The sequence below is a fragment of the Centroberyx gerrardi genome, chromosome 5 (genome assembly GCF_048128805.1).
Source record: "Centroberyx gerrardi isolate f3 chromosome 5, fCenGer3.hap1.cur.20231027, whole genome shotgun sequence".
Lineage (NCBI taxonomy): Eukaryota > Metazoa > Chordata > Actinopteri > Beryciformes > Berycidae > Centroberyx > Centroberyx gerrardi.
Window position 1 is genome coordinate 13,231,742 of NC_136001.1, and position 14,243 is coordinate 13,245,984.

Consider the following 14,243-nt stretch of genomic DNA (forward strand, 5'->3'; position numbering starts at 1 on the left):
TCTGATTGTGTTTTCTTTAGTGTAGAGTAAAGGCCCATTGGCGCCGCCTGCTCCTGTCTATTGTCATAGACAGGAGAGCTGTGAACAGTGGAAGAAGGGCCTCTTGTTTTGGCTTTGACTTTCAGGTTATCGGATGTTTCCCTGGACAATCTTTTATCTCTTCTTGGGGGGGCAATCTACAGGGACTTTTGTGCAGCGCTGGCCCAGTGAAGAAAGAGAGCAAGAGAATGGCTTTCATTGTACGGCAGTGACCGCAGAAACACTTTGAAGGCCTAATGAGAAACATTAAAAACCACCCATTTGTTGAACTCATGGGTTCACACATTGCAAAACGGCCGTGGAAAGAGCTACAGGAACTATTCTTGTGTTGGCTAACCTTATATTCACCCACAAAGTCTAAACAATGGATCCAGAGGGACATTCTAAAAGGTTTAATATGAAAACGGCTTAACGAGGCAAGAAAATGCTTAACATTAATGGAAAAAAAATTCCCAGGTATAGGACACCATAAGAACCAGAAATGGTGAAAAGAAAAAGAAAAGTTACATCAATTAAATTTTTTTTATGAATTAATATAGTGAACAAATGCCAAAAAAAAGGGGGCTTAATGAGGTAATATTAAAAGAATAATATAACCATTAATTTGAGAGCATAACACTTCAATTGAGTCCAAAAAGAATGAGTAGAAAAAATAGGGAACATTTAAAAAAAATAATCAAAGTCTGAATTTAGGCAAAAACAAGAGCTTAATTTGCCTCAATGAACTAAAATCAAAATTGAAAAATTCACCTTTATTTCGGGCATCAGGGGAATACAAGGGGATACTGCGGTGAAAATTTCAAGTGAAAGGAAAATCAATAAGGTGGTCACACAAAACTAGGACTATATCACAATTGAAAGTGTAGAGAAATATCTTAATGTGGCTTTATGTGGCTTTATTCATCTGAAGTTATTTTTTTTTCTTTTTCTTTTTGTTAGATGCTAGCAATACATACAAAGACAAAGACAAGACAACAAGACAATATCCTCACATGCAGTACATTTCTTTTATCTCTTGTTGGGGGACAGTCTGCAGAGACTCATTCGCAATGCTGGCCCAGAGAACAGAGAGACCAAGAGAATGGCTCTTATTGTACGGCAGTGACCGCAGAAACAGTTTGAAGGCCTAATGAGAAACTTTACAAACTGCCCTTTTGTAAGCTCATGGGTTCAGAGATTGCAAAAAAGCCGTGGGAAGAGCTGCAGGAAGTACATTTTCAAGAAATAGCATGAACATCTTGTGTAACTGACAAACATCTGGTATTACTTAGTGTTTAGTCTTGTGCTGTCTAACCTTATACTGACCCGCAACAAGTTCTAAGCAATGGATCCAGATGTTATAAAGGAGGGAATATACTGGATTGAATTTTAAAAAGTTGTAGCCTCAGAAAAAGCAAATTGCCTTACTGTTGTATGTTATTATTTTAATTAGATTTCTCTGTAAAATACTATTGCCACTATGCATGTGCTTTGCACTTACTGTAGCTTTCAATATCCTTTTCCACACAGCATTTCACAGAGTTCATCTGAGGTTAATTAGATACATTTCTTTTCGCTTGTTGGGCGATACTTTATGTATAGCTCCTTTTTTTAAATGAGCATTTTCCAGTCAAAGTGTGGATGTCTGATCCTATAATATGTTCTTAAGGCCATCTAATGAATAAACCATCGCCAGTCCACCACTGGCACATAGATATGTGTTTTGTTAATATGTGTTTCTGCACATGGTGATATGGTGCTTATAGTGTATACTGTATAGCTGTATAGAGAGTAGGTAGGCAGAGTACAAGTTTTTCATTGCATTGGAATGCACTGCTTTTTTAATGCATATGACAATAAACTACTTGAACTTGGACTTGAACTTGGATGAAACAACATGGCAGGTCAGTTCTTAATCACCTTTCCTCTTCCTGCTTTCACAGCGCAGAGCAGCAGCTCCTTTTCCACTCCAGCGGACCCTATCACTGCTGCGTCTGAGGGCGCCGGGGCCCGGCAACACGGCCGCAGCACAGCCACAGCTGGGACCAGGGCGGCGCGGGCCAGGGGAGAGGGAGTAAGGAAGCAGTGAGAGGTGAAAGCAGCAGTGGGCTCTGGAGGACGGAGATGGATGAACAGCACTCCACAGGATCAATCAGGCACTCATAGGCACAGCAGATCATCTTTCTCCACCCTGCAGTGAGCTGCACGTTACTGCAACCCCATCCTTGCCCCCCATAAGCCATATCACCCCACCGCCTATATGTTGCCTTTTTTGCCAGATATAGAGAAAGAAGGAGGCAGGGAGAAAGAGAGAGAGAGAAAGGGAGAGAGAGAGAGAGAGAAAGAGAGAGGCAGGTAGAGAGTAGAGTGAGGAAAGGTGAAAAGGGGTGAGCTGGGGAGGAAGATAGAGAGAGATGGGAGATAGCGGGAGGACGTATTGATTGTTTCCACTGTGGTTTAATTGCAATTAAAGGTTGCAAACAGCCCAGTGGATCAGTTTCACTGCTGTCACCCAGCAGGATGCATGGGAGCATTGATGTGTCCCTACACATTTCCACCGCTAGCAGGGAAAAGTGCTAATAATACACGGGGAGTCCCCACAGACAATGTGTGGATTAGTGCCGTGGCGTGCAATACTTTAGCGCTGCAAATCATCACACATTACACATCAAAGAAGTAATTTACAGCAAATAACACCACAAACAGCTGACAGGTTAATTCGCAGCATTAACTAATTATTATGCATTCAGGCTACATGAAGGACAGGTAATTTCTGGATGAGTGCATCCGGCTCAGATCAAGAAAAGTGTGTTTCAAGTAATGCACTATTAAGGGAATCTGTTTTGTTGTTTTCATATTAACATCCATACAAAGTGCCTGTTTTCATTTAATGTAAAAACAACTTAATTCCTGTGTCATTCCTGTGTTATTCCTTATGTACTTATGTTGTCTTTTTTTCTGATGTTGAATTTGTTGAACTGAGGTGTAACAGCTGGTAACCATTACGTCTAGATTAGGTGAGGATGTGTCACTTGACTGTCACTTCATATTTGTCCGTCTGTATTCATATTATCTGTCTGATTGCGTAATTTTCTTTAATGTAGAGTAAGGGCCCATTGGAACAACATGCATCTCAGCAGTATGAACCTCCTTATTGTCACAGACAGGAGAGCAATGTGAACAGTGGAAGAAGGGCCTCTCGTTTTGGCTTTGAGTTTCAGGTTATCGGATGTTTTCCTGGACAATCTTTTATCTCTTCTTGGGGGGGCAATCTACAGGGACTTTTGTGCAGCGCTGGCCCAGTGAAGAAAGAGAGCAAGAGAATGGCTTTCATTGTACGGCAGTGACCGCAGAAACACTTTGAAGGCCTAATGAGAAACATTAAAAACCGCCCGTTTGTTGAATTCATGGGTTCACATGTTGCAAAAACAGCCATGAGAAGAGCTACAGGAACGGCATTTTCCGTAAATCTTGTATGATCTTGTATTGTATGTTAATTCTTGTGTTGGCTCACCTTATATTCACCCACAACAAATTCTAAACAATGGATAAAGATGTTATAAAGTAATGTACTGGATTGAATTACTGCATACATATAGCAAATGGTAGTTCCGTTTTAATGAGGTTTAAATCTCTGCTCTGACAACGGCTTTTCAAATAGTGTCACGTTGGTGTAATCAACAGTTGCTCTGTGATAACCCTCCCTGACTTCCTATCACAGGCCCAATCAACGCATCCCATTAATTTTTTTTGGAACCTCAATTTCCTGCCCGTGTGTGTGAGACATCTTTATGGGAACCGAATCGACTGTTCATTAACGGGGGGAGGCTGTATCAAGAACAAACATCTTTAATTAACACATCCCCAGCACTTCCCCTCTTTGATCTCCCCATTTGATTTATGCCTCTGCAAGGAGAAGTCGGGAGGGAGGGGAGGCAGGGGGGGGGGATTGTACATGAGGAGAGTTCAGAGGGGGGAAAAAGGGGAACCAGATGTAGAAGCTGCATGAGAAACTAGCAGAGCCCCTGTCGCTCTGCAAGTCAGGCAGCATTAGGACCTTTTCCCTGTGTGTCATGGGACCGGCTCAATTACCAGCCAGCCTGGCTATCTTTTTAATAGGCTGATAAGGTAATAATCCAAAATCCAGACAGTTTTAATGACTTTCAGTCTAATTAAGGATTTTTATAAAAGACAGTCACATCAGAGACCTCCCCATTGTCCAGGAACCTATTGTTGGAACTATCAGTAGCCTGGCCGGTTAAGAACTGGCAAATGGCCTGTGAAAAGGAGTATTAATATATATTTTTACCGGGAGACTTACTGTAGGTTAATCATAAACTAATCCATCTGCAATACCAATGTTCAATGTCAAAGAGGTCAGAGTAAAATAGAGGAGAGAATCTTGTTGAACTCAGTTCTCACACAGGGTTTAAATCCCTCCAATTGTGCACATAGAGGATCATTTTCATCACTGTGCAGTTTTGTCGAGCGATTTGGCGCTACCCCCAAACATACAACAGCAGAGTCAAGAGTCAACATGGAGTTGCACAGACATCAGGGTGTATTTAAAATGTTAATCCCAGGCTTACATGACAACTGTCTGTCTCCAGTAAAATGTAGATTGAATGCCTCTGTGAAATGTATGTCCCTTTATGTCTAAGTGGAGTTTCTTTATGTTTGTTATGTATTAGCCCCATCTGGTGTTGGGCTCTAACAGTGTTCTGTTTATTCCTCTCTAAACAGTGGCATAATCTGATGAGGTGTCAAAGTCAAAAAACATACCATTGCACTATGTAATTTTGTAAAGAAAAAAGTCTTATAATAATCTATACAAATACTGATGCACTGATCTCAGATATTTTTTCAGTACTAAAGTTATATCATAAACATTTTTTTGACAATTCAGACAATTGCTGAAACTTTAAAGAAACGTTGTAATGCAATAAAACTGTGGTTGCATTCATATGACCATATTCAGTACTGTAAGACTATTCAGATTTTGATCATTTAGACTAGAATTTCAACTTCTCTGACTAATGTTCATTAGGTGCTTGACTGATGTTTAAATCCACTTTACAGTGAATTATGCTACAATAGCTGAAAGAAAGACATTTATTTCAATTTCATGAATGTCTCAAGAAAAACTGACTGTACTGTATCATTTAAGGAAAGGATGGAGGATTTTTTTTTTTTTTAATAGCCTTTGTGCCTTTGTTGTATGCTATTGCCAAATGGTTGCAAATGAGCAAGCACCCTTGATTTTTTCTTTACTTCCTTTAAGGAGGCCACTTTAGTCAAAACATTTTTTTTTCCCATGTTTACTTAATAATTCATGCTGGGTTAAACGGAGACGTGACTAGTTTGGGATGTAAATATTTACAAGAACTTGCAGACTGTTACATCAGCCTATTCATTGTAATGTGAATTCACATTGTAGAGTAACAACAAAATCTTTTTTGAAACAGTCTGGAAACTTTGGGTAAGAATAAAGGATCACATTCCATATGTTCGAACACATTTTTTTTTCTCTTTTTATATCAAATAGTTTATGCAGCCAGGTTTACAGGTATCACTACACATCTTTTCTTCAAGCAACAATTCTGAAACAAGTGACACGTGTTTTTTTCCCCAAACAGTTGCCTAAAATAGGTGTGGTGGACTTCATCAGATGCAAAGAAATTCATATATAGGCAAAAATACCTCTGATTCAGGGGAGTCATCATCTGTTCAGTCATCTGATTCAAATCATCCAATGATATTGTCACTCTATGTGTCATTCTTCAGTCTGAACCATTTGCAATTGGTCGTAGCAGGAGGTGTGTGGCAACCGACAGTGATAACACTGTGAGACAGACCACAGGTGCATACCTGACTGTTTCCACAGGGCAAGAACAGCCACACTTTCCGCATCAGCTGAAGGTCAAGTTAAGGCATAAAAGAAGGAGAGGAGCATTCTTTCCTTGCAGAAACGTTTTGACACACTGCAAACATGCTCAGGTTTCTGGTGTTGACAACTCTCGCAGCCATGGGTAAGAAATGACAGCATGCACTGCACTGTATACACCCTCATTATTGATCTCTTTCTGTCTCATTCACTCACTCTCAAACAGCCTCAGTCACTCTGTCTGTCACTCACTCACTCAGTCAGTCAGTCAGTCAGTCACTCACTCACTCACTCAGTCAGTCAGTCAATCAGTCACTCACTCACTCAGTCAGTCAGTCAGTCACTCAGTCAGGCAGTCAGTCATTTTTAGGTCACTTAGTGTACGATAGCTTTTAATAATCTATACACTACCAGCACTCTCTCTCCCTCCCTCTCTTTCTCTCTCTGACTTACTTACATAGGAAAAAAAAGCAATTAATATAATGAGGCTACTGGGAAACCATGCATAAATTGTGCCTCTGTTTTCATATTTCTTCCACCCAGTGCTGGCTGAGCTGGAGCCCCAGCCCAGGTTCCTGGAGGACTTTGCTGAGGAGAGAGTTGTGGGAGGAGAGGTGGCCAGACCCAACTCCTGGCCCTGGCAGGTAACCTACTGCAACACAAATCCCAGGGGAAAAAAATAAAATACATGTATATGAGGATGTGTTGTTTCAGTAGTGCATGAAAGCGTGATGTTTAGGGACTGTGCCAATATGGGACGATATGTCTACAAGAACCTGTATTTTTATTTTTTTTTCTCAGATCTCTCTTCAATACCGTTCTGGCAGCAAGTACTACCACACATGTGGAGGAACCCTGATCAAGACTGGATGGGTGATGACTGCTGCTCACTGTGTGGACAGGTAACAGATACTATTGGTTCTGCATTTTAACCCAATATTATTAGAATCTGATATTACAATAATATACTTTATGCCATTTTATATCTTTGGGCCATATCAATTGTAAATATATTCATGTAGATTCTTGATAGTAATGATAATATGCTTTGTCCATGTTTCCTCAAAATACACATCTGAATTACAAACGTCACCAGCATGAAGAAACTCTTCACAGCCTTGTTTATAGCTGTCACATACCAAGAGCTCAGTCAGTTAATTAGAAAGTGAAAGAAAAAAATGTCCTCAATCCAAGGAATCAAAGCATAAACGAAGCCAGAAGTAATGTAATGGCACATTCTGGGCTGTATCTTTTGAATCCAGTTTACTGTAATAGGAATTTATAGTATGACATTCAGGTGAAACGTCTAATTTGTGAATGTCATGTCCATGCCATTTGAGTTAGAACTAATTATCTAATCACTGAGTGTTGCCAATGTCATGTTTCTTTTGAAATAATACAGCTCCAGGACCTGGCGTGTCGTTCTTGGTGAGCATGACCTGAACAGCAACAGCGGCAGAGAGCAGTACATGAGCGTCAGCCGTGTTTACATCCACCCCAAGTGGAACTCCAACAGAGTGTCTGCTGGGTGAGTCTACTGCACCGTCGCATTACTCCTCAGATTTATAAAATGTGATGGCTCTTCTATTGCCTGTTTTGTTTTGACAGAGAGGTATCTATTATTAATTTATGTTTCATAATCGTTGAGTTGTTTTGAAGGAAATCCATTGTATCATGATTCTGGATCTGACATGTCTTTGGGCAAACTCAGGAGGTGCATGGGATATTACTGTAATGTTTGGTAACACTTTATTTGGATAGTCCAACTATCAGGTGACAAAAAGTAAATGTTCAACAAAGTGTTACTTGCCTATTTGGTGCATCTCCACAGACTATGTAACCGTGACCCCATTTTTAAACTTGAATCTAACCCTATTTCTAACGTTAACCCCAACCCTAAGATTAACCTTAGCCCAGACATTGAATATCTTTTGACTACTTTTCACACAGTTATGAGTACTAGTTCACTTGAAACTCAGCAGACTTTTTAGGGACAAATTATAGCCTCTTGATAGGAAGTTGAGTATCAACATTAGACTATCCAAATAAAGAGCAACCAAATGTTTTCTAACACCTTTGGGATGTGCTGGTCTAACCCACAGATGGGACATTGCCCTTCTGCGTCTCTCCTCTGATGCCGCCCTGAACTCCTACGTCCAGCTGGGCTCTCTGCCTCCCTCCGGCCAGATCCTGCCCCACAACAACCCCTGCTACATCACCGGATGGGGACGCACCTCCAGTGAGTTGACTGCAAAGTCAAAATTTTAATTTCAACTCTTGAATGCAATGACTGGGTCCTTTCTGCAATGCATCTGTAATCTCTCCTTTCTATGTGTACCCCCGTCTTCTTCCCTTTCCAGCTGGCGGCAGCCTGTCTGCCCAGCTGAAGCAGGCCTACCTCCCCCTGGTCGACCACAAGACCTGCACCAGCTCCGGCTGGTGGGGCAGCACTGTCAAGACCAGCATGGTCTGTGGCGGAGGCGGCGCTGAGGCTGGATGCAATGTGAGTCTATTATGTGAAGAAGAAAACTAGATCATGTGATTAATTCATGTCTCAGGAGACTTCTTTTTACTTGTAGTGAGGTTAGTTTGATTTATGTATTTGCATGGTGATGAAACACAGAAGCGAAGTGACAAAAACAATATTATAACACAGAAGGAAGAGAGAAAAATCACAAAATTGAAAATACTTATTCTTTATGTTTTATGAGTGTCAACCACTGGACCCTTGCGACCACAACACTGATGATGCTCTCTCTTTCACCCTAGGGCGACTCTGGTGGCCCTCTGAACTGCCAGGTTAATGGAAAATACTATGTCCATGGTATTGCCAGCTTTGTGTCTGGCATGGGATGCAACGCCCCCAAGAAGCCCACTGTCTTCACCCGCGTCTCTGCCTACATCGAATGGATGGACTCGGTCAGTATGAGGGATATATAAAAATCACCACCTATAAGAGAATAATCTATAATATATAAAGAATTTTTTTAATGTTTTTGACTCCTTGGGTTAGTATAGAAATACTAGTAGAAGTATGAATTTGGCTCAAAACTTCATCATAGAAACTGTGATGCCAGACTCAGTGTCAGTTCATTCAATTTTTCAAGACAGTGCAGCTGTCTCAAAGTATTTCACTGTGTTCCTGTAGTTAAATTGTTTTAATTAAATCATGATGTATTGGTTTATTAAATATTTGGTTGTTCTCTTTCTCCAGATCATGAACTAAAGAGAGGAGGGATCCTTTTTGCCGCGTACAGACACTTCTCTGCATTCGGCCATGTATCCACCTAATTCTGACTTGTCTGATCTCTTTGTACAGAAATAAACTTGATTATACTCAATGTTTCATGTGATGATTCATTTCCCATCAAAGGGTTTATGCAGCCAAATTTAGAGATGTCATTATATACCTTTCCTCTGCCTTAGGCAACAATACTGACACAAACGTACTCCTCACACACACATCAGCTGTGCCACATATATGTATCAGAAACACAAAAAATACATATTTTAGATAAATAATCCTTTACATTTATATGAGTCACAGCTACTTGTGTTATTCTTGAATTAGAGTGTAGCCACTAACTGTGATAACACAGTGTGAGAGGGGCAACAGGTGCGTACCTGGCTGCTGCCGAGTTAAGCACACAGTCCAAAGCAAATGAAGGTCAGCTTAGGGTATAAAAGAATGAGGAACACATTCTTTCTTTGAGGAACGTTCTGACACGCTGCACACATGCTCATGCTTCTGCTGTTGACCACTCTAACAGCCGTGGGTAAGAAATGACAGCACACACTGTGCTGTACATATTCTGTTGCTTTATTTCCGCCACTCCCTCTCTCTGAAAAACGTAATCTCTCTCACTTGCAATAGAGAAAAAATAGAGTTAACACAAGGGCAAACCATGCCTAAAGTGTGTCTGTTTTTCTGTGTCTTCTGTGTGCCTTCTGCTCAGCGCTGGCTCAGCTGGAGCCCCAGCCCAGGTACATGGAGGACAGTGCTGAGGGGAGAGTTGTGGGAGGTCAAGTGGCCTCTTACAAAGCCTGGCCTTGGCAGGTAAACACATAGCATGTAACCAAACAGAAGCTGGTCACACTTTATTTGGATAGTCCAATCTTGATGCTCAACTTCCTATCCAGTGACTATAATGTGTCACTAAAAAGTCTACTGAGTTTCAAGTGATACTCATTAATTGTGTGAAAAGTAGTCCATAGATATTCAGTGTCTGGGCTAAAATTAATAGGGTTGGGGTTAACGTTAGAGATAGGTTCAGGTTAGGATTACATAGCCTGTGGAGATGCATCCAATAGGCATGGGACACTTTGTTGAACATTTACTTTTTGTTGCCTGATAGCAAGTTGAGTATCAGCACTGGACTATCCAAGTAAAGTGGTAGATGTTGTCTTTACCATGAAGGTATTGGATGAAAACAAAGTATTTGGGAACTGTGCAGATTGCCAATCATAAACTCAGTGTCAAATCCATTAATTAAGATGGTTATGTTTTAACACTACAAGAGCCTGCTTCTTTTGTCTCCAGGTCTCTATTCAGTTCTACTCTGGCAGCTCCTATCACCATTTCTGTGGAGGAACACTGATCAGGAGAGGATGGGTGATGACTGCTGCTCACTGTGTGGACAGGTAACAGACACTACTGGTCCTGCATTTTAACTATTATTATAATCTGATATTACAATAATATACTCTATGACATTAATATGAAACTGTAGTTTGTGATTGACACCCCCAAATGATTTGAAAGAAAAATGTTCTGCCTTTAAAAACAGGGCTCAAATTCATATTTAATTGTATCTTTGCATGTGATTTTGATTCGTTTTTTGTTTGTTTTGTTTTTAGATTTTAGCTTTGGATTTTTTTCACCTGCACAAATGTGTCTTCTTTCTGTGTTTTATCATGGTGTTTCATCACTTTTATCACTGTGCAAATAAATAATCCAAACCAATACAGGAGACAGGAGACGTTGCGTGTAGTTCTTGGTGAGCATGATCTGAACAGGAACGATCACACAGAGCAGTACAGGAGCGTCAGCCATGTTACTATCCACCACAACTGGAACGGCAACAGCATCTCCTCTGGGTGGGTCTATCTGTTATGAGATTCTAATATCTGTCTAATTCTATTGGCTTACATAAATATTTCAGTTTAATATCTCTCTGTTGTTTAACAACATTTCAGTTTCACAGCCAGCACCCTTCTGGATGATGTACTTGCAAAATGAGCATCTTTGGGAATCGTCTCACTCAGCAGCACCATGTTTTTACGATTCTATTTAGATTTAAGAGGCCTCCTATCCAGACTAATAATAAATGGAACAGTAGAAAAAATTTAACTTTCTACATTGTCAACATTAAGAGCAGCCAAAATAATGAATGTAAGGATCAAAGCCACAGAGAGCTTGTCATAAATATTCAGATTTTAGAAATAATGGCAAATATTGCTTGAAATACTCACAGTTGCAGGGTTTAAAACAGTCCAGTTCTCTGACCTTTAGTAATGACATTGCCCTGCTGCGCCTGTCTTCTGATGCCTCCCTGAACTCCTACGTCCAGCTGGCCCCCCTGCCTCCCTTTGAACAGATCCTGCCCCACAACAACCTCTGCTACATCAGCGGATGGGGACGCACCTCCAGTGAGTTCGATACAACGGGTTACACTCTCGACTCCGGTTGTAAATTAGGCAGCGATTACTCAGTGTTTTCCACATACAGTAATTTCAGTCTTGCTCTACATTTCTGCCTCTCTTCTATGTACCTTCCATGTTCTTCCCTTTCCAGCTGGAGGCAGCATGTCTGCCCAGCTGAGGCAGGCCTACCTCCCCCTGGTCGACCACAACACCTGCACCAGCTCCGGCTGGTGGGGCAGCACTGTCAAGACCAGCATGGTCTGTGCTGGAGGCGGCGCTGAGTCTGGATGCAATGTGAGTCTGCTGATATGAAAAATATGAAAGTGCTGCACATACAAATAATGTTGTGTAGATAAAGCTGCACTGGATTTGGATAAAGATACACAAGATTTCTATGTAAAAATACACCCGCCTAAATCACAAAGTGGGGCTGCAATAGAGAAGAGCATCCCATCCCCACTAACTGAGATATGACCTATTTGCCCAAATGAAATTCTGGTTACAGGTATGGACACTTCTCCCCCAACAGGAAGTGGCAATCACAACTTAAGCGTGAAAAATACAAACTGTCTCCCAAACAGCAGTGAGTGAGCGCTCAGTCCAGAGAAAGTCAGACACCAGCATTCATTCATTGTCTTTACCTACTTATTCTTACTCTGGGTCACAGGGCGCTGGAGCCTATCCCAGCATGCATTGAGCAGAAGGGAGGGAAACACCGCTGACAGGCAGCCAATCCATCGCAGGGCTAATACAGATAGAAAGACAATCACACTCACACTCCCATTCACACCTATAGGCAAATTAAAGTCTCCAGTGCACCTGACTTGCATGTCTTTGAAATGTGGGAGAAAACGCACACGAAAACATGCAAACTCCACACAGAAAGGGCTGGAGCGAGGAGTCAAACCCTGAACCTTCTTGCTGTAAGGCAACAGTAGTAACTGCTTTGCCACGATGGACGCAACTTTTTAAGTACAGACAAAATATTTTATCTATCCTGTATAGACCCATTTTGCCTCTTTCCAGTCAATAATAAGACTTTAATGGTTGAATATAACATTAAATAAATAAAATAAAAAATTTGAAATCCTGCTTTTCACTTTCTTTGCACTGTGTCTCAACCCCCTGAGCAGAACTGGTCAGAATTTGCTGTAGTACTAATACAGGATTGATGTGGGCTGCTACAACAGCTCACTACAACTGTTCCAAAAAGGAAAAAAAAAGTGTTCGGTTACGTTTATCAAAAAGTCCTTGACTACAGTGATTAGAGTCTTGATGATGTTCTCTGTTTCACCCTAGGGTGACTTTGGTGGCCCCCTTAGCTGCAATGTCAATGGCAGATACTACGTCCATGGTATTGCCAGCTTTGTGTCTGGCATGGGATGCAACGCCCCCAAGAAGCCCACTGTCTTCACCCGCGTCTCTGCCTACATCAACTGGATGGACTCGGTCAGTAAACATATAAACATAATATAGGTTCCAAAAATTCACCTTACTTTTCATGACAGTGCAGTCGTCTCACCGTATTTCACCATGTTTCTGTAAGAGGTATGAAGTCAAATCATGAAATTAAGGTATGGTAATAACTAAATATGTGGAATTTTCTTTTTCCAGGTCATGAATGAAGGGAGAGATGGATCCATCACTCTCAATTGACCTTGTTTTCCATCTACACTCTTGGTCACGCTCGGTCACTTCTTACACCAATAAACATGACCAAATCAATATTAACATCTTTTGTGATACATTTTTTTGTCTTTACTAACTACGTTATTTATGTTATGCAATTATCCTCAATATTGATTGAGTTTTTGAATTATCTCATAATAGCTGTTTGACAATGACAGTCTAGATAATGATGCTGATGATCAGACAATGATGTATCATATACGATCATTAAAATATATTATGAAATTCTGAGGAACAAAACACAAACAAATGGCTCATCAGTTGCCCCAAAACTTCACATTCACTCCCCATCCACTGCAGCATGTGAGCATTGTCAGCACACTGTCAGCATGTTAACTCTGTGACAGAAACAGAACAAATAATACACACTATTCAGACCAGCAGAATGCATACTCAAGAACCATAAGAGGGACACAAGGATCCTTTTATTCTTTATTTTATTTTATTTTTTTTTTACAAAAGCTGTTGACATTTTGAATCCTGACTACAGCAGCCTTGGGTAAACACTGACGTACATTTTGTAGTGTTTTATATCTTTATAAGAGTGCAGAAGTCCCATTTTTACTGCATTCTTCCTGCACTAGTACGGCTCTGATCTTTGGAGGAATTATTTTGGAAACTCAAATTTTGTTAACCTTTCACCTGTCAAAAATCTGTTGTTTGATAAGCAGAAATTTTATGTTACCCCTTCTTTTCAACATCATAGAAGGAATAGTCTAATACTAATGGAAGATAGATAAATGGTAAGTGTGTGATGTGGGACTGCTGAATTATCTTTCCTAATCTGCTTATAGTGAGAATCACAGACAAATTGTAGCTGTGGTTTGATCAGAAGAGAAACAGATAAAGACTGAGTGAATGTTTTACAGTTTTTCTCAGTCGCTTTGGTACATTTCTCGAATCATCCTTAACATTTGCAAAACAGTAAGTGCATTTCTCGAAACAATTCGTACAAACAGCACCACACAATGGATTACCTCAAAAGCCCGAAACTTGCTCAAAATCCTTA

At 40.6% G+C, this 14,243-nt stretch overlaps 2 protein-coding genes across 2 annotated transcripts; both read left to right on the plus strand.

The window, feature by feature from the left end:
* The first annotated feature begins 6,007 nt into the window (after window positions 1-6,007).
* LOC139915294 (elastase-1-like) lies at window positions 6,008-8,842 on the plus strand. The gene is made up of 7 exons (XM_071903870.1): window positions 6,008-6,047; window positions 6,446-6,546; window positions 6,704-6,804; window positions 7,305-7,430; window positions 8,005-8,141; window positions 8,263-8,405; window positions 8,672-8,842. The coding sequence occupies exons 1-7, from the start codon at window positions 6,008-6,010 to the stop codon at window positions 8,840-8,842; spliced, it is 819 nt and encodes a 272-aa protein (XP_071759971.1).
* A 796-nt stretch (window positions 8,843-9,638) lies between these two features.
* On the plus strand, window positions 9,639-13,021 carry LOC139915288 (elastase-1-like). Its single transcript, XM_071903864.2, has 7 exons — window positions 9,639-9,678; window positions 9,859-9,959; window positions 10,443-10,543; window positions 10,871-10,999; window positions 11,415-11,551; window positions 11,697-11,839; window positions 12,845-13,021. Exons 1-7 carry the CDS (start codon window positions 9,639-9,641, stop codon window positions 13,019-13,021), a joined length of 828 nt encoding a protein of 275 aa, XP_071759965.2.
* Window positions 13,022-14,243: the final 1,222 nt, after the last annotated feature.

What these genes read in the sequence shown, in the direction of transcription:
- LOC139915294 (XM_071903870.1), top strand. Translation starts at nt 6,008, where the DNA reads ATGCTCAGGTTTCTGGTGTTGACAACTCTCGCAGCCATGG. An exon ending in TCCAACAGAGTGTCTGCTGG is followed by an intron (nt 7,431 to 8,004) that starts GTGAGTCTACTG and finishes TCTAACCCACAG; the next exon opens with ATGGGACATTGCCCTTCTGC. An exon ending in GCGCTGAGGCTGGATGCAAT is followed by an intron (nt 8,406 to 8,671) that starts GTGAGTCTATTA and finishes CTTTCACCCTAG; the next exon opens with GGCGACTCTGGTGGCCCTCT.
- LOC139915288 (XM_071903864.2), top strand. Translation starts at nt 9,639, where the DNA reads ATGCTCATGCTTCTGCTGTTGACCACTCTAACAGCCGTGG. An exon ending in ACAAAGCCTGGCCTTGGCAG is followed by an intron (nt 9,960 to 10,442) that starts GTAAACACATAG and finishes TTTTGTCTCCAG; the next exon opens with GTCTCTATTCAGTTCTACTC. An exon ending in GCTGCTCACTGTGTGGACAG is followed by an intron (nt 10,544 to 10,870) that starts GTAACAGACACT and finishes AAACCAATACAG; the next exon opens with GAGACAGGAGACGTTGCGTG.